Source organism: Haplochromis burtoni, unplaced genomic scaffold (assembly GCF_018398535.1).
Source record: "Haplochromis burtoni strain Fernald_Lab_line unplaced genomic scaffold, NCSU_Asbu1 Contig_35, whole genome shotgun sequence".
Taxonomy (NCBI): Eukaryota; Metazoa; Chordata; class Actinopteri; order Cichliformes; family Cichlidae; genus Haplochromis; species Haplochromis burtoni.
In genome coordinates, this window is record NW_024582396.1 from 1,273,438 (window position 1) to 1,292,446 (window position 19,009).

The following is a 19,009-nucleotide window of genomic DNA, read 5'->3' on the forward strand; positions in this document are numbered from 1 at the left end:
CAGAGAATAAAAACTGCAGTATTTCCTCTCAACTGTTTTGGAGGATGTATTAATACGCTGATGAGTAAATTGACTTGTATCCCACCACTGCAGCTCTGACAGGCTGTTCCACTGATCCCCTGTTTTCCTAAAGCGAGTCGTTTCCTCACCTCCAGCCGCCGAGAGCACATCTTCAAAGGGAGGGGTGGGGGGGCAGAGACGGAGCACCGGCAAGAGGGGGCGGAGCCTGGAGGGGCTCAAGACGCGCAGCCTATCATAGACTGTGTCACAACTGAGAATGCTGCTTACCTGTGCGCCAAAACTCTGACAGCCTTTCGCCTCACCTGGACCGTCTGCGATGGAGAAAAGCAGATGAAATATGATGAGGATTTTACTTTTCTGCGCGCATTTTTCCAACAAGGACAAGAGCAGCGGAGCAGAGCCGAGACAGAGTTTACTTCCAGAAGAAAAGCACAGCGGCAGCACCTCTGTAGGGCAGACAGGTAAGGCTGTATTTTAACTTTCTGACATCTGCTGCGACCTCCTGTGTGGTACCGTATGTCTGTTATATACAAAAATCACAATGAAGTGTTTTAAGTCTTCATCAGGCTGATGGAAAGTCTTCCAGGCTTCAAGTTAACTGGAGGGTTTTATTTATAAATTGAAAGTCTCAAAATACAACATGTTAGGTAACGTACGCAGGTTACTTACTGGATAAATTCACGTTATAGAGGCTAACCAGCGACTGGCACTTAATTTTAGGTTATGTATTTAGATTTTGGACAATAAACACCAGTGTTAGAAAATAGAAATTCGAGATTGTTAAATTGTTGTTTTACAGCCGTAATTAGATCAGAATATTTCTGCAGGAAGAAAAAAACAACAAGTTGACCCAGTCTTGTATATTAAATAACTAATGTGATGATGAAATAAAAGCATAAAGTATTTGACCTTAAATTTAAGACCAAGATTTCACTTAATAAATTAGAGGGAAATCAAATCAGACTTTAGTCTAATCTCTGTGCCAGTCTGTGTCAGTCTGTTTTTCCTATTAGAAAATTATTGCCTAACTAAATAAATGATGATACTGTAAATCCCTAATTTCCTGCAATCCAAACTGGGGGATTTTTTAAAAATATATATATTTTAAAAAAGTATAGAAGAGTGGAAATTAAGTTATAAAAAAAGTTTTAAAAAAATGAAAGATATCTTTCCACTTGAAGCTTGATTAGAGTTTTTTTTTTTAAATTAAATTATTTTTACTCTGAAAATGCCAACAGTGCTGAGAAATCAGAGCTTCAGATTAAGATCTTTGTTTGATTAAAGCAGCTGAACCACACTGTAGGTACAGTGTTACTCAGAAGTGTTGATTTGATTTATTTGACATAGATATTGATGTCATGAAGAATGTAATTGGCAGTTTATTGTTGCAAATGATGAAAGTGCTGCTAATTTAAAGTGTTTGATAGACTTATGACTATTTTAATGTAAAACAAAGCATCATATTTTACTTTACTTTTACTTTACTTTTTACTTTTTTACTTTGTTAAAAGTAAAAACTATTATATCATATACATTTTTTTAAAAGTCCTAAAAAAGGGAGTGGTGGGGGTGATCTTGAATAATATATTAGTAATTGCACAGTATATGACTACATTTTGCTGGACACTAACTAAGAAGCAGAACAGGTCTGATCTTTTTAAATGATTTAAAATTTCTTTGTCTAATTATTTAAAGTGTATAAAGAGAAGTTTGTGCTGAAGGACAACTTGTGACTGAGAAGATCTGAGAAACAAAACACTTTATAAAGTTTGTCAAAATCACCAAAAATAAAGTACCTTGTCACTTCTAGTAGAGCGACCAACTCTAAAGCCTCGGTGGAGTCACTGTGAAACAGATTTTTGATTGAAAGTACCAACAAAAAAAAAGTGTTGCAGGAAATTAATTTTACGCAACTGAGTATGAATCAGTGTCTCACATGTAAAGCTGTCACTCATATCTAAAGCATCTCTGTGATTAATAACACAGTTAAAGTGCAGAGGGAGAGATTAGCAGCCCCCACATCTCAAGCTTTGCTCACCGCACAACTTGATCCTTCGCCCAGGTGTGCAAATCGTCTCGGACTACGGTCGCTGCATCATTGTTTTCACATCTATTTGTACTGATGGGGAACATTCGCTCACGTACGGCCACTCTGCAAAGTTCAAAACATCTGGTGTTGAGAGAAATGTGTTTGAAGCTCATTTTTTATTCACCCTTCTGACAACAGCCGTGACTCCTGCACAAAGGTGGTCTCCTCTCCACCCACGATGTATTTAAACAGGTTAAAACAAACTTCTTCTAAATGTCATTTGACACTGAGCTTGTCTTTCTGGAGTGCCAGGATGTTGTTGTACATCTGGACTGCAGTTAAACTGGACCACTGCTCAGGCCACTACACGAGATTTTAATGTTTGTTTCAACATTGTTTTCTAGTAATGGCAAATGTTTTTCTCACATCTGGTCACTCTACAGAGTTCAGAATGTTTTATTTTGAAGTTTGCCATTTATATATTCTCTGCCATAAACATGGACTCCACTCTGCATGTCATGCACTTCTTGCAGGTTAAACCAAACTCCTTGTGAGTGTCAGCGTTACCGTTTTAACTGCGTGGTTCTACGTCTCTGATGAGATGGGAAAGCAGACGGATGGTTGTTAAACTGGATGAGTAAATGATATCGGGTACTGGAGAAGTCAAACTTTTGTCCCTAAAAGAGTTTTTAACTTTTGTTCTGCAGCTGAACAGCACAAAGTTCAGAAACGTTTAATTTTGATAGACACGTGTTTGAATCATATATTTTATTCCGTCTTCTGAAAACAGATGTGACTCCTGCCACAAATCTGAGCTCCTCTCCATTTATAATGCACCTCATGCAGGTTCAAACAGACTGCTCTAAAAGCCCTCGCACTGAAACTGGTCTTTTTGGAGTATAGACGATGTAACTGTTTGTTCTATATCTCGGATAATATGGGACGACAGATTAAAAGGGACAGCAGATCTTCCACAGGTCTGGAGTCAGACTTTGGACTTTTAATTGTTCGTTTTAACATCTTCTGTGGGCTAAATGCTATTTGACCCACAGTGGAAACAGAATGGCTATTTTACCTGTTTTATCCCCGTGTGGGAGACGAGATGATGGACTTTAAATTTCCAGATTTTTGGTCTAACAGTGTAAACAACAAGATAGTCCGTCAGTCTAGGGGACCTGTAATCTATGGAAGAAGACAGTTTGCAAGGCCCACCACATCTTTTACATGTCTGGAGTCAGACTGTGATCATTACAGGACTTTTTAATGTTTGCTTTAATGCCTTTTGTAAGCATGGCAATCCTTTTCTCACATATCCGCTATAACTGTTTGAAACACATGACATGACCTCCACTCAGACCTCCATTCCCAAACTAGTCTTTTTGGAGTACTAACATTACTGTTTTTACAACTTTATTCTTAAATGTGACAACAGACTTATAATTAAACCAGTCCTGATGAAAACGTCCAAGATTTGTTGATTCTCAGTTACATTTTCTGAGTAGAAACAATTAGAGAAGCGCTTTCACGCTTTACTCATTTAATTTTGAAAATCACCAGCTGATGGACTAACAGTAGCGAGTTCTGTCTTTCTCGTCACTGCTTCAATCTGCCTCTTGTTTCTCAGTGGCAGGCTCGTAAATTGCGGCTCTGCTGAGTCTTGGTCAGACAGGTTTTATGACCAGAACTCTGTCATTGCTCTGAACCATCCTCCCCCGGGGGCCTCCTCTCACTCCCTCCCCATGCCAGCTGTTCCTCTTAGGAGCCTGCAGTGCTTCCAGCACTTTAGCAATGAGCTTGATTTGTTTATGTCAGTAAGAGCAGTTTTGTGGAGGGACTGTGCCGCTGTGCCGCCATGTCACATTCTCAAAAAATTACAGAGCAGTATGTAGCTCTGGCTCCAGGCTGACAGGAACTAAATCAGCTGGACCTTTTAAGACAGACGTTTCATGTGGGAATTCCAAACTAATTGCTTTACGATTTCATTGAGACAAGAAAACATCTCTGAGTGGCTTTGGGTGAGCTTTTGAGAAGGAAATGTAGTATGCATGGTTCGACTGTAGTGCTCCAACGTTCAGGATGCACCCCACACGCAAAAAACGTGCAGAAAAGACAAGCAAAGGAAAAGGTCTAAAACAGTCTTTTTTGCTCATTGAAAAAGTGTCTCTTCATCACTTTTGATATATATTTGTGGATATTTATTTATAAAATGAATTTTAGCAATGATAAAGAATCTTTCAAATAATGTTCTGGATAGGGTTTTGTATCCAGATCAACTCCAAAAACAAATTCCTCTGAACTCAGGCTGAAAATTGTCATACTAACTTGTAATCCTGCTAACACACAATCTGAACCAATCGCACGGAGTCTTTAGTAGAGTTAAAAAGTGCAGAAATAAGAAATCATACATAAAAATAAAGAAAAGAGAAAAGAAAAGTAAGGACTCAATCACACTTTACCTTTACCTGCACTCTGGAACAGCTACCTAACCCACCTGTCAAAAAAATTCATTTGCAGGTGTCTAAAAGTTTAATAATTTAGACTTTACTCTGGACTATTTGAAGCGTACGATGCAGCCTGTTACCAGCATTCACAGCTGTGTCAGTGCAAGTGTAGTTACATCTACATCAGGTTACAGCTACGGCTATGAAATAAGTTATAGCTTAGTGTTTCAGTAGAGTTTGCAGTTATGACGTACCTACAGAAAAAATCCACTATAATGCTGAGTAAATAAAATAAAAGTAAATAATATAAAAGATTTCACATAAAATACAATGAATACAGATATTTGGTAACATCTAAAAAATACCATGTAAGTGTGACTGAAATATCTACTATGATGTACGACTCAACTTCTAACCACTGAAGCATCCTCGGTGGTTGAAATTAGGTCAAATTCAGATCTTCATAAGAGCCAGAAAAGATGACTTTTAAACCAAATTTAGATGTAAAGTGACGTCTTTTTAAAGCAGGGGTAGGGAACTCCAGGCCTCAAGTGCCGGTGTCCTGCAGGTTTTAGATATCACCCTGGGTCAACTCACCTGAATGATTAGTGATTAGTTCATTACCAAACCTCTGGAGAAATCCAAGACATGCTGAGGAGGTAATTTAGCCATTTAAATCATATCAGCTGTGTTGGATCGAGGACACGTCTAGAACCTGTGGGACACTGGCCCGTGAGGCCTGGAGTTCCCCCACCTCTGTTTTAAAGGCTAAAAAAATCACAAAATAAGAAAATCACAGTCACAGAATAATGTATGTGGAGGAGTAACTCAGGGATACTTCACTGTCGGCAAGCCCAGCTTCACCTACTTGCTACATCTGATGCCAGTTCGACCTGCTGCTAATTGATCTGCGCATCAGACTGGATGTCCATGAAGCTCGTGTTTTCACACAACCTGTCAGATATCACCAAATGATCTCCAGACTGCCATACCAGCCTCTACAGCTTCAGACTACTTTATTGTTTCCTGCTGTAAAGATAATTACAGATGTTCATGGTTGAGTTGAGGTGGGTGGGGGTTAGTGGAAGTCAACAAGATCATCTTGGGCCAAGGACAAACCTCACAGGCTGGTAGCTTCTTGTCAAAGCTTCCACAGACTTGTCCACCTTTAACAAGCTTTGTGTCACCTGGAAATCTGAGCCCATCCCACTGACGCTGCTGCGGTTTGCATTCCTGGAGCGTGTTGGGCGCAGGATGCTATTTCAGCGCGTGTGCCTGTGATTATGGACGTAAAGTAATTGTTCTCATTTTGTCGTCGACTCCCATTCTCAGGCTCATGAATGTCGTCAGTCTGTAACTGTTGATGCTTTCTGCCTCCGGTGTGTAAGGGGCAGGGCGCTTCACGGGTCTCGCCTGGAGAGCTGTTGTTGTAAATCATGTGTGATTCATAAAAAAAACTGGTTCTCCTGTCTGCCAGGTTTCATCTCCAAAACCTCAGAGACGTACAAATAGACCTTGGCCTGCAGCCATACCTCCCTGGAACTTCTTCCTTTACCAAACTGCTCTCCTGTCAACACCCCCCTCCGCTCTCGTCCCTCCCCCCATCTAACCATCATTATCCTCCCCCCAGCGCTGCCTCAGTGCAGGCCGATGATGTTGTTTTCTTTGTACTTGTCTTTGACCGTCCTCCATGGGAAGTACCTGGCAGCGGATGCACGTAGCAGGCCTCTGCCTGGACACGTCCGGCTCCCCCCTCTCCTCCGTCTCCACGGCCATGCAGCGTGAGAACTGCAGTATCCATGGCGACGAAGGGGGTGTGCTTAGGGTTGGTTATTTAAATGTTGTAGACAGGCGGATTTAGGCCTGAACGTCAGCTCTTCAGAGGTTCAGAAACACACATACACACAATATGACAAACAGAAAAATGGTTTCCAACAACTCGGGAATATTCTGAAGGTCAAAGAAATGTTACAGAAGAAGTTACTCTTGCTTTTATTTCCTCCTTAGCGAGCTGTTGAGCTGTTAAGTTTAGCTCAGCTTTAGACTGCGAAACTCTGCAGCCTGACTTCTGATAAAAACCACACGCTCTTCTTACATTACCTGGTTTTGGCCTCCTTGCACTGGTTGCTAATTTAATTTTCAGTCCATTTTAAAATTCTGCTCATGACTTACAAGGCTTTACTTTTTCAAGCGCCTGAGTTTATTGATGAAGTTTTAATTCCTCATTACCCTCTTTGTTCTGCTGGGTTCCCACCACCATCTGGTCAACCAGTTAACCATTACGTTTCATTACATTTTTCCTGGTTGGGCATCCAGGTAAAGGTCTGAGCGTGTCCTGGTAATTTAGCTCTGGACCTGTCTGCTTTTACGTTATCCTAACGTCATCCTTAAGACACACTTTTACAGACTTCATGTCTCAAACTTTTTTAGAAATAGACTTAAAATAAATCTTAATTTTGTGCTTCCTGTCCGAGCAGAAAAGGTTTTTGGATTGGTTTGTTTTTTTAACAGAGGTGGGGCTTTTGACCTGATTTGAAAGTGATTAACATATGGAGTCTTTTTTCAAATCCAGATCCAGGAATTTTTGGACAGATTGATTAGAATTGTGTGAAGGAAGAACAATTGTATCCTCGTTGCTCAACAAGTTTTACGTTTGACCTTTTTGTTATCGTTAGAACATTAAAACAGCAGAAGTTGAATCCTCTCCCAGCTTTTTTGGAGTCAAACCCTATGTTTAGTCAGGTCTCACTCTTTTGGGAACGGCCTGAAAAGGTCAGACTTGGTGGAGCCTGCTGCATCACAATGACGTGTTTTCTATCTGTTTGACACAGGTTGTTTTTTTCCTCTCTGAAGGGCGTCAAAAGCAGCCAGGCTGCTTTTAATAGTGCTTTCAATTTTCTTTAGAAGGCTAAAAGAAAACTCATAAAGATATTTACTATAGAAATGCTTGATAGGAATGAGAAATGCTCATTCCTGTCAAGCATTTCAATAATAAATGTCTCCATATTTTAGACTTCTCGTTTGTCTCTCCTGAAAAATAAACTTGGTCTCGTTAGTACTTCCATAACAGTCTTCTCTTTCTTTCTGCAGGTTTTTAATGCGTCACCATCCTGTCATGTGGTAATCATCTCAGCGTAACCCAAAAGACACTGAACAACACTTTGAGCAGGTGACCTCATCCACAGATTTGCACCTGCACGAGCTGCTCACATGGCCCACCCGTACGAGCCCTGGTTACGGACAGCACCACCTAGTGGCAGCTCAGACGACATGAACATCGCTTCCTGGTGGGACCTTCACAGAGACGTCCAAGCAGGCAGTTGGATAGACCTACAGACGGGTCAAGGTGTGGGCCTGCCTTCAGTGAATCCAGGCGGCTCCATGGGTTTGCAGCCTTCTCTGGGGCCCTATGGCTCTGACCCACAGCTGTGCACCCTGCCCCCGGCTCAGCACGCTCCACCCTCGCAACCATCCCATCTCTTCCCCCAGGACGGCTTCAAGATGGAGCCACTGGCCCCTGAAATGCTGCAGCAAGAAACCTTCTCAATGGAGGAACCTCAGGAGACGTCTGTGTCAGCTCGCCCCAAGCCCCAGCGCCGCTCTTCTTCCAGAGGCGGCAGCCAGGCTGTGTGCCGCTGCCCTAATTGCGTCCACGCTGAGCAGATGGGCCAGAGCACTGACGACAGCAGGAGGAAGCACATGCACAATTGCCACATCCCCGGCTGTGGCAAAGCCTACGCCAAGACCTCCCATCTGAAGGCTCACCTGCGCTGGCACAGCGGAGACCGGCCGTTCGTCTGCAACTGGCTGTTCTGTGGCAAGAGGTTCACGCGCTCTGATGAACTGCAGCGACACCTACAGACGCACACTGGAGCCAAGAAGTTCAGCTGCGCATTATGTCCCAGAGTGTTCATGCGCAACGACCACCTGGCCAAGCACATGCGCACCCATGAGTCCCCGCCAGGACAAGGGGAGGACAGGCTAAACGGAGATGGGAGGGGGGACAAGAGCTTTGATGCATCGACACCTCCCCAGTCGTCCTCAAACGTGTCTGACAGCACAGATCCTCCACTGAAGCTGAAGTGTGAGACAGACGCCTCCGTCTCCAGCGTGACGGGGCAGTCGGGCTAGCTGCGCCGCGTTCAGTTAAAGGGTTGCCATCACCTCACAGAGGTGTCATAGTTTCACGATAGATTAGAGAGTAGAAGGAAGGTATGAACACTCTTTCACTGATGAACACTGGATGGAACAAAAAATATGTATGTGTGATCCTGTGAATTTATCACACAAATGTGATAAACCGTGATGCCACGGCACGCTGAAAAGCAGGAATCCTATTGATCTTGTGTGTAAACCTTTCGTCTGTGACTACTAAAGGTGAAAGGTGGCGAAGGAGGCGACGGAGCTGAAGCTGCAGCTTGTTGCTGGACTTCGATTGCTGCTAGCGCTACAGCCACCAGTAGCCCAAGAGACTGACCTGAGTTCATGAGAAGGTGGTTGGGTAACTTGTTTACAATCAGATCAAATGTGTAACTGGAAGAAAAGAGCATTAAGTTTAACAGTTTCAAGGAAAGCAGACAGTAATATTGATATTTTCCTTATGTTCAGACTGTTACCACATGTGTGTGTAGCCTACTGTACTGGAAGAAGATGTAGGTTAGCAGCCATTTGAATGGGTGAAAGTGCAGAAGACCAAAGAGTGTGACAATAATTAAAATGGTCTGTAATTCAAAGGAAGTACAACTTTAATGTTGTACTATGGCCAAAATAAGGCTGGTGATAATATAATATAATATAATATAATATAATATAATATAATATAATATAATATAATATAGAAAATATGCACTACAATGGCTAGTGTTTACCGAAAATACTGTGTTTATGTCACTGCCATAGTGGCACTTATTAACACACAGTAGGAGAATGTGAAGAGGTGTTCCACTGGGAGCGCAACAAAGAAAAAAACTACTACAGTGATGTGAAAAACTCACAAGGACGGAGGCTGAATGGCAGGCGGACGGGAAATGCCGGCTGGTGAAATGAAGCCCGGTTTCTGTCGAGACACGCCGATGAGAGAAGTCACATCTGGCAGCAAGACAAACACAACTCCACAGATCAGCCCTGTCAACACGACAGGCTTGCACAGTGAAATACTCCTTCTGCTACATCTGTCATTTAAGGTTACGGATAGAGCTGATGTTCTTACTTTTTTATGAGTTGTGGCTAAAACACAACCAAACCGTGGCCCCAACATTAAATGGGTCACTGACGACGACTGCTAAGAGGTTAATCCGGAGCCCGATGCAGTCCCGCCGTTTAAAGCTGCATTTAACTGCAGCTTTTGTAACAATGGCTCAAATGTGTAATGTGAAAGAGCTCACTTGATGAGTCACCACTCATTCATCTCATCTGTACTCTATGTTTTAGCATCTTTTAGGTCATTGTTTTGATTTATCTGCTCTCACCTTTACTGTTGTTTCAGCTTCACCCATGAATCATGCTTCCAGCTCACTGCTGCCTCTAAACAGAGAGAGTGAGCAACTCGCTGCAAAACATAAAACTACAAAACTTTATTTTATTTATTTTTTTTATAAAAGGGAGTCAATATTAAACTCACAATATTCAAGGGACAAAAAATACACTATATGGATAAAAGTACTGGGCCACCTACACATTGCATCTGCAGGAGTAAACTCGTGCCACGAAGCTCCCGATGTACAGTTTTTGTGCTGACGTTAATGCCAAAGGATGTTTGGAGTTACGGACTCACTGGAGCGTTCAGAGTTTTTTTCAGTGTCTGTAAAAGCAGCCTGCCTGTCGTGGTGCTTGATGTTACACAGCTGTGCCAATGCAACTGAAAAAGGTTAAGACGTGCAGCTCAATACTTTTACAAATATAGGGTATAATTCTAAAAATCAAATACAGCTTTAAAATACACCAGCATTTACTGGTTTTCCTGCTGCCCCCAAGTGGCCAAAATTAAAATAACACAAAAGAAAATCTTTAAAAAAAACAAAAAAAAAATCATTTTTTAAAAGCATAAAGATGGACATTGCCACCGTGATAAAGTAATGGTTTTTGCACTCATTTTTAAGGTGAAATTAGCACCATGTTGTTTTTTGTTTTGTTTTCGTTTTTTTGTTTGTTTGTTTTTTAGCTAGAAGTAACCGTGTATGGATAAAAGGGCGGAGTGCTAAGTTATCAGCAAACTGTAAAGCTCACGTGTCAGTCAACACAGCTGCACCATTAAACAAGTAGATGAGTTCTATAAACAAATTTTTTTTATGAAAAGAGAGAAAAAAAACACTTTAGGAGTCCCTCAGGTGGACATTAGAGGTACTGCATTTTTGCCTTTTCCATGTTGGCTTTGTGTTTCAGCTCTGGAGGCTCCCCCTATTGTTTTTCACACAGATATTCCACCTTGAGGCTGTCAGGTGACACCCCCGTCGTTATGACGCCTTTGCTTGTTCACACTGAACCACAGCGGGTCAGTGTGGTTAAACACAGACCGGCTTAATCAGAGGGGCATGACGTCTTATGTGTCCCAGCGAGTTTTCGGAAGGGCTGGCGCCACATTCCAGCATTTGACACTTGATGAGTGTGCTGTTAGGCAGTGTTACGGTAGATGGTTGATAACTGCTCACCTTCTCAATAAAGGTGCTACAAACACACAATGACACACCTCTCATGGGCTTTCTGTTCCAAACTGGACCGACAAGGTTGCTTATTTGAGAACTTGTGTGCCTTTGTTTCATATTAAAGAAAAAAGTGTTCTAGACCTCAGCTTATTGCAAATGAGGAGCAACCAATGCAGTGCAACATCTCTCAAAACACAAGCGGCCTACACTAGAATATGTTGCACAGGAAGGGTGGAAATAGTGGATCGTGTGGACCCAGGTTCACACTGATTCATGATTACTGTCTGCCGGCTTGAACGTGAAAGCCCTCCGGTTCACTTTTGCACCTTTAACACAGAAGGTGTCCTCATACTTGAATCTCCCTGCTGTGAACAGGCAGTACATAAAAGAGGTGGAACATGACGGTCATAGATGTCATAAATATGTAAAAGAAAATGTCAAAATGGCTCAAAATGTTCACGCTGTCATCACATATATCATCTGACAGAGGGGTACACTGCTGGATTTCCTCATTGAGTGGCTTCATATAGTTCTTCCAAATGTTTCCTGCCCCCATTTCCATTTCAATAAGAGCTGCTGCAGTTTTGTTTTCATTTTCAGAGACACATCATTTACCAGAACACGTTGTTGAAACACGAGCACCGTTCGACTCCTTTTTTCTGCAGCGTTGACATGGAGAGAAAGGCTGCGCTGGCAGACCAGCAGCAGGAAGAGCTTTGGTTACTTGTTTTGGGTAGTTTTCATAATCGATATTGTATGATTGGTAGTTGTGTAGCAAGCAGTGCGAGCAGCTTTACAGTGTAAAACACTTTTAGGATGTATGTAAACCGTCATAGACGTTAGGCAGATTTTTATATATTAGAGAGCTTGAATTACTGGAGGCTCACAGTTGCTGTATTAATGTATAGAAAATAACAAATGAAAGACAATGCTTAAACATTAGTCAATTATTGTGTATTGACTATTATTATTATTAATAATAATAATAGTAATAATTTCTGAGTTCTTTCCTTTTATGGACAACATTTTGAATTGGTTACTGTAGTAAATGTAGTAGTTGTGGAGACTGTAATAAAATAAGTTCAAAAACTTTTAATAAGTTAAATATCTTGGTGTAATAACGTATTTAATCTATTATTGCCCTTTATTAAATAAAGATATATGTATATATTCTGTGTTCATGTTTAACTTTTATTTATAGGAGGCAGAATTTCTGAATTTCTTTTCGTTTTAATTTGCACTCAATTATTAAGAGACAAATAATAATAATAATAATGCTCTCACTTGTTCCACTGCTTGTTAATGCAAATATCTAATCAGCCATTCACACAATAACAACTCAGTGCATTTAGACATGTAGACATTGTGACGACAACCTACTGAGGTTCAAACCGAGCATCAGAATGGGGAAGAAAGGGGATTTAAATGACTTTGATTGTGGTATGGTTGTTGGTGTCAGACGGACTTATCTGAGTATTTCACAAACTGCTGATCCGCTGGGATTTCACACACAACTATCTCTGGGTTCATAAAGAATAGAGAAAATATCCAGTTGTCCGGGTGAAAATTCCTTGTTTATTCCAGAGGTCAGAGAGGAATGGCCAGACAGCTTCGAGCCAATAGGAAGGCAGTATTAATTCAAGCTTTGCAACCAAGGTATGTCGGGAAGTATCCCTGAGCATACATGTTGAACCCAGTAGCAGAAGACCACACTGAGTGCCACTTTTGTCAACTAAGATAAGGAAACTGAGACCACAACTCACAGCCTCTGCAAAGTTGGACCATAACAGATTGGAAAAAGTTTACCTGGTGTTATGAGTCTCAGGTAGTAGAGTCATTATTTGGTGTAAACATCATGAAGCATGAATCCACCTGCTTTGTGTCAATGGTTTGGGCTTCTGGGGGTGTTGTGGGGGATATTTTATTGGCACATCTTCGACCCCTAGTACCGACTGAGCATTGTTTAAATGCCACGGCCTACCTGAATATTGTTCCTCACCATGTTTATCCTTTTAGTTTTTTAACTTCTAGTGTCGGTGCAATTACATCTTTCTTTCTTTCTGAAAATCAGCCCACAATTTCTGGCATTCTTATGCTCCATATTTGCTCCATAACTACATGAAATGAGAGAAATAAGGACTAACCAAACATAAATAATAACATCCGCCAGGGGTCATAAAAACACTCTGAGATCTAACAGTATGGATCATATATCTATCAATTAGGGATAAGAAAGGTGGTGGTGGGAGTAAAAATCAGAGGAATTAAAGAGGAAGTACCGAGGTTCATTGTAATGAAAGTAAATTTGTAAACCTCCTTCACCCTCTCCTTCTATTGACCCACCATTGAGGAGTGTGGCCTCAGCCAGGTTACTGTGATCATCTTCTTAGCAATGAATAAAACAACTTTCAGTAGGATTATCCAATTGTTGCTTTTTAATCCATCTGGTGCCCAACATATTGATCTTCTTTTTAATAGCTCATTTGATTGTTAACATAAAGAATTGCTCCATACCTGGTGGTGTGGCACATAGCTTGTCCCTTTCTTTGTGTTTCTGTACATGTAGGATCTCAGCTATAAATACCTCTGAAAAATCATGTGCTGCATGTTTGAGCTGAAGCTGTTCAGAAGACATCAGCTCGTCTGCCTCAAATAGCTGACCCAACATTAGAAGTCCCTTTCTTGCCACCTTCTAAATTTGGAGGAAGGAAAGTGAGAACGATGTGCAATCATCTTGCTTACGAGTCTTAATTTCTTTTTCACAATGGACCATTTTTAAAGATAGGTTTTTCACAACAATTATTTATTTGATTTCTTCTCCAGATGACTTTACTCATGAAGGGGATTGTATCTGAAAATATATTTGATCATTCATTCTGTTCCACCCTGACCTAGATGGTTTGTCCATCCACAGTGTACCCATTTTCTGGCGACTGCTTCGTGGGGTATATCACACCTTGACACAAAATGTTTGAACATGACATTGAGTTTACTGTAATCAAATGACCTCCACAGTCATCAGATCTCAGTCCTATAGAGCACCTTTGGGATGTAGTAGAACAGGAGATTCTCATCATGTGCAGCTGACAAATCTGCAGCTTGGGATGCTATCATGTCAACATGGACCAAAATCCCCAAGGAATGTTTTAAGCACCTTGTTGATTCTACACCACAAAGATTTGAGACAGCAAAAAAGGGAGTCCAGTGATATTAGAAAGGTGTAACTAATAAAATGGCCAATATGCAAATAATATTAAGCTTTGAAAAAAACAAACAGTTGTTTGGCCACACAACCTGACAGAAGGTCTGTAATAAAATACAGACATTCTTTAAATCAAACTAAAATAATAAACTGTAAGGCAAACATTGATTTAAAAATACAATTTTCCTACTAAAGGATTAAAAACAAAATATTTTAATAATTAATTGTGTGGAAATGGTTACTTTCAGAACTGTCAGTTTGACTGGTAAAAAATAGTTTTTCTGGAAAATATAAAAAAAATTACTTATGACTCACCTTTGATGGGAGATTTTATTACTTTGAAGTTTTAGTCATATTTTACACCGTAAATCTTGGTAAGACGCATCTAAGGATGAAAGTCTAAATGACCCAAATTAACCCCCTGAGGGTGTTGCGTTCAGGGACAACATACGGCTCTTAGATAAATATTTAAACAGGCAGAACTCATGGCAGGATTTTAATGGCTTCATTAAAGGCTTCTTAGCTGGACAAAATATATTGTTGTAATTTTAAGTCAGTTTCAGCAGTAGACTGTATATCGGTTTCATTTTCTTTTAAAAATAACTATGTATAATAGTGCCTTTAATATAGAAACCTATATGTGTAATATAATAATACACACATATATAATTTTAATAAAGATTTTACACATGTAGTCTATGCTTGCCACCGAAAGCACCTTATTTAACTGAGTTTTTTAAAGGACCAGTGAAAGCACCATGAGCTAAAACCGGAAGACGAAATATTAAAAACAGGATATACACAAAGCGCGTCACACTCAAGCGTCGGCAGCTCCATTTTCCAGCTGGTGAAAAACTTTGGTGGTTTCACCTTCAGTCGCTAACGGTCAGTTTTGGCCATTTCCATTTCTCTTTGGGACTGAAAAGAAACGTTTTTCAAGATGGGAGGCGGCGATCTGGTAAGTCTGAGTCTTAATCTTTTACTACGGGCGCATGCGCCGGGGAAGAAACAACGCTAATACCAAACTCCATTGAAATTAATGGTTAATTTATAGATGTTTGCTTACATGTCATACACAGACATTTAGGGCTTGAATTAAAAGCTTTTGGAATTCTGTAGGAAGCATAGTTAAGTTCGGCTATAATTCCTTTAATTTCGGTCTTCTTATTCTGAACTAGTTGAGGATTATAAATATGAGTACATTTTTAGATCAGAAACCTTTAATAAATATTTTACTTATTTTTCTGTGTAGAATGTACTTATAGATATGAAATATTATAGATTTTGTTGTCAAATAACATTTGGATCATTGCGGTAGAATAAAATAATTAAAATTAAGAACTATAGATATTAAAGGCTTCGGCTAGTTATTGTCTACTAAAAGGGAGCTCCTGGTGGTTTCCAATGATGTAGCCATTGATGGTTTTGACGTGTTTTCTACCAGAACTTGAAAAAGAGCTGGCACCCCCAGACTATGAAAAACATTGAGCGTGTTTGGAAAGCTGAGCAGAAACATGAGGCTGAACGTAAAAAGATCGAGGAGCTCCAGAAGCAGCTGAAGGAGGAACGAGCCCGAGAGGAAATGACAAAATATGCGGAGGAAACCGGCGTCTTAAAGTGAGTTATCTCCTGTGTTATGAGGAACAATAAGTTAATGGTTCAAAGAGGAACGTTGTGTCTGAGATATGCTGTACTTTTATTGGATGGTGACAGAAAAAAAGATGATCGGTTGGACTGGATGTACCAGGGCCCTGCCGGTCAGGTGTCCAGGGATGAGTACCTGCTTGGGCGCCCCATTGACAAGCAGATCACTGACCAGTATGAGGAGCCAGAGAGCGGTCCCTCAGCTGAGACAGGCCTCCTGCCTGGGTCCATATTTAACCCCGCCACCCCTGCCTCCAGCCTCGATTTGGCTGCCAAGGTCAGGGAAGACCCCCTGTTTGAAATCAGGTGAGTGAACGTGCCATTCTCTTTTGATTTGTTCTGAAGATATTGTTAAATTTGCAGATGATCATGTTTGTGTTTTGTTGGTGTTGTAAAGGAAACGTGAGGAAGCAAAGAAGAGAGAAGTCCTGACTAATCCAGTAAAGATGAAGAAAATTAAAGAAATGGTAACGTTAAGGTCCAAAAAGCTGGTATCGGTGTAGGTTAATGAGATATAACATCCTAAAAAGCATTATTATTACACGCTGATGATTTCTATCATGTAAATATTTGTATTTGTTTGGTTGTTTTTAAATAGCTTCGCCAAAACCTTGACAAGAAAGACAAGAAAAAGAAGAGGAAGAAGGAGAAGAAGGAGAAGAAAGGAGACAAAGACAGAAGGAAGGAAAAGAAGCATAAGAGGAGGAGTTCAAGTTCGAGCTCGGAGGAAGACGATGAGAAGAAACACAGGCTAGTAAAGAGGTTGTTTCAGAAATGATTGCAGTATGTTATGAGACTTCTGTGTAAACCAGCAAATTGCTCATAAGTACCACTTTTTTTATATATCATTTTTTATTCGTTTTTCAGGTCACGAGACAACTCCTCAGACACCAAATCTCATTCTCATCATCATCATCCAGGCTATGGTCTACAGGTCTGTACCACAGCTACTGTGATCACACACATGCACATGACTTATCCTGCATTTTCAGCATCTGATCTCTGAGACATCCACTGTGTGGAAAAAGTCCTAGAGCCTCTAAAGGGAAAGTCTGCGGAGTGTCTTAAGTTCAAGCTTGTATTTGTGAAAAGTAAAGGTGCCATAACTAAACAGCAAAGCTCACCAGTTTAAAGGGTAGAGTCATGCTTTGCTTCATTAGTTCCAAATTAAGGGAAACTCTCTGCATCATGAGTGGGTTGTAACTGGTGTGGAAGTGATTAATCAGATGTGCACTGGCAAAACCAATCGCTTCATCTTTAAAGTGTTTTTAGTAAATATGCTTATAAATATCCACAAAATATTAACCTTCTTCAGCATGCCTGGAAAACTTTAATATGCATGCATGAGTGTGTTCACATTCTGCCATTCTGACCCACAGTTCTCTGTGTAAGCTGCACACACAGCACGAGAGTAGAAGTTGAAAGCCTTCAACAAGTAGAAATAAGGGACTCCCGGTGACCAGGGAGCTAAAGTTTCTTTGCAAGTGTTGTTGTTTTTTTTGTTTTGTTTTTTTGAGAGCAGCATGCAGCTTTTCTTTTTCTTGGGGGTTTCTGGCCCACTGTGAGGGGAGACCCTCCTGAAATGTGTTGCTGATTATTGGTCTTTTCCCTCAGCTCCCAACAGACAGATATCAACAGACCTCGACCTCCTCCGGTCACTCAGGGCGGCGTGAGAGGAGCCGATCCCGATCACCTCACAGGAATTACAAGGACAGCCGCTCCTACTCTTCATCCTCCTCACATCGGAGTGAAAAGAAGCAGGAACCTAGAGCTCCCAGCCCACAGAAGGACCGCTACCAGAGACAGAGGAACCACGTGCCCAAGTAAGAGTGTACACATGTCCAAAAAGTATGTTTGTGAACGTATTTGTATGATAACTGATTAAATATTGCAATAACTGCTTTGATCTGCTCTTTTCTTTTTCTTTTTTTGCAAGCACTTGTAAATATTATCAATGTTGTAACTGTGATACGTGTGTTAAGATGAGCAGATGAGCTGCTTAAATTGTAACATGTTACATAAAATCTCATCTTTATCACCACCCACGCTTAACTGGTTAATTTTCCATGTTGTTCTGTCTGATGTAGGAAGCTCTCTGCAGAGGAGATGGAGCGAAAGAGGCGTGAGATGATGGACCAAGCCAAGCAGCGGGAGGAGGACAGGGAGAATAATGTGAAGCGCTATAAGAGGCAGGACGAGCAGGAGAAGCAGAGGGAACAAAACGCCAAGCATGACCGCCACGCTGGCTTCATCCAGTAAGTTCAGAGTGTGATGTTTGTGGACACAAGTCTGATAATCAGATCAGTTATTTGTGTGTGTTTGTGCATTTTAAGTTTCAGTAACTGACCTTTGTCATCTTGCAGCAACATGAAGCTGGAGAGTGCCGCGAGCTCCTCCTTAGAGGACAGAGTGAAGAGAAATATCCACTCCATTCAGAGGACGCCAGCCTCCCTGGAAAACTTCATGAAACGATAAAGACAAAAAATCACATTACAGTCAATGAACTGACTAAAAAGACTGCCACACACCATTTTTTGACTGGGGCAGGTGAGCTGCGAGCCTGTCAGGAATTCAAACACAGGCTTTTAATTTGAAAAGCAGATGTCACAGTATTCATATGTACAGTACAAAAGGCCTGTTGTTACTTCATGTGTTTTAGCTACTTTCTTCAAATCAAATAACTGTTTATAAGGTTAAAGTAAGTTTGTGCAATTTGCTGTTTTTGTTTTTACATATTGATAGGACCTCTTATCTCAAATGCTTTTGTAATATTCGTTTGGTACTGTGAGTAACAAATGGTATAAAAACTACATTTCTGGATTTGTATTATTCATTCTTTTTTAAATGCCACTTGTCACTGATCATAGACTGTTATTTAAGAGAAAATATACTTTGTATACCCTGAAGTGGGGAAATTCCTTTACTTAGCACCTGAAAGTTAACATCAAACAGATCAAATAAAGAGAGTGGAAAGAGAATAAAATGTGACAAAATAAATATATTAGCATGGTAAAGCTCATTTGAAATCAAA

At 40.7% G+C, this 19,009-nt stretch overlaps 2 protein-coding genes across 3 annotated transcripts; both read left to right on the forward strand.

The window, feature by feature from the left end:
* Positions 1-282: 282 nt before the first annotated feature.
* LOC102313115 (transcription factor Sp6) lies at positions 283-12,302 on the forward strand. The gene is made up of 2 exons (XM_005919240.3): positions 283-482; positions 7,582-12,302. Exon 2 carries the CDS (start codon positions 7,702-7,704, stop codon positions 8,620-8,622), a length of 921 nt encoding a protein of 306 aa, XP_005919302.1. The 5' UTR covers positions 283-482; positions 7,582-7,701; the 3' UTR covers positions 8,623-12,302.
* Positions 12,303-15,117: 2,815 nt separating this feature from the next.
* On the forward strand, positions 15,118-18,798 carry cwc25 (CWC25 spliceosome associated protein homolog). 2 transcript variants are annotated; one of them, XM_005919242.3, is made up of 9 exons: positions 15,118-15,292; positions 15,779-15,951; positions 16,048-16,284; positions 16,376-16,445; positions 16,577-16,740; positions 16,846-16,912; positions 17,593-17,801; positions 18,066-18,233; positions 18,342-18,798. In XM_005919242.3, the coding sequence occupies exons 1-9, from the start codon at positions 15,275-15,277 to the stop codon at positions 18,451-18,453; spliced, it is 1,218 nt and encodes a 405-aa protein (XP_005919304.1). In that variant the 5' UTR covers positions 15,118-15,274; the 3' UTR covers positions 18,454-18,798. The 2 variants fall into 2 exon arrangements, with proteins under 2 accessions (XP_005919304.1, XP_005919305.1); XM_005919243.3 differs by having other exon boundaries at positions 15,119-15,292; positions 16,577-16,728.
* Positions 18,799-19,009: the final 211 nt, after the last annotated feature.

What these genes read in the sequence shown, in the direction of transcription:
- LOC102313115 (XM_005919240.3), top strand. Translation starts at nt 7,702, where the DNA reads ATGGCCCACCCGTACGAGCCCTGGTTACGGACAGCACCACCTAGTGGC.
- cwc25 (XM_005919242.3), top strand. An exon ending in GACCCCCTGTTTGAAATCAG is followed by an intron (nt 16,285 to 16,375) that starts GTGAGTGAACGT and finishes GGTGTTGTAAAG; the next exon opens with GAAACGTGAGGAAGCAAAGA. An exon ending in CGCCACGCTGGCTTCATCCA is followed by an intron (nt 18,234 to 18,341) that starts GTAAGTTCAGAG and finishes GTCATCTTGCAG; the next exon opens with CAACATGAAGCTGGAGAGTG.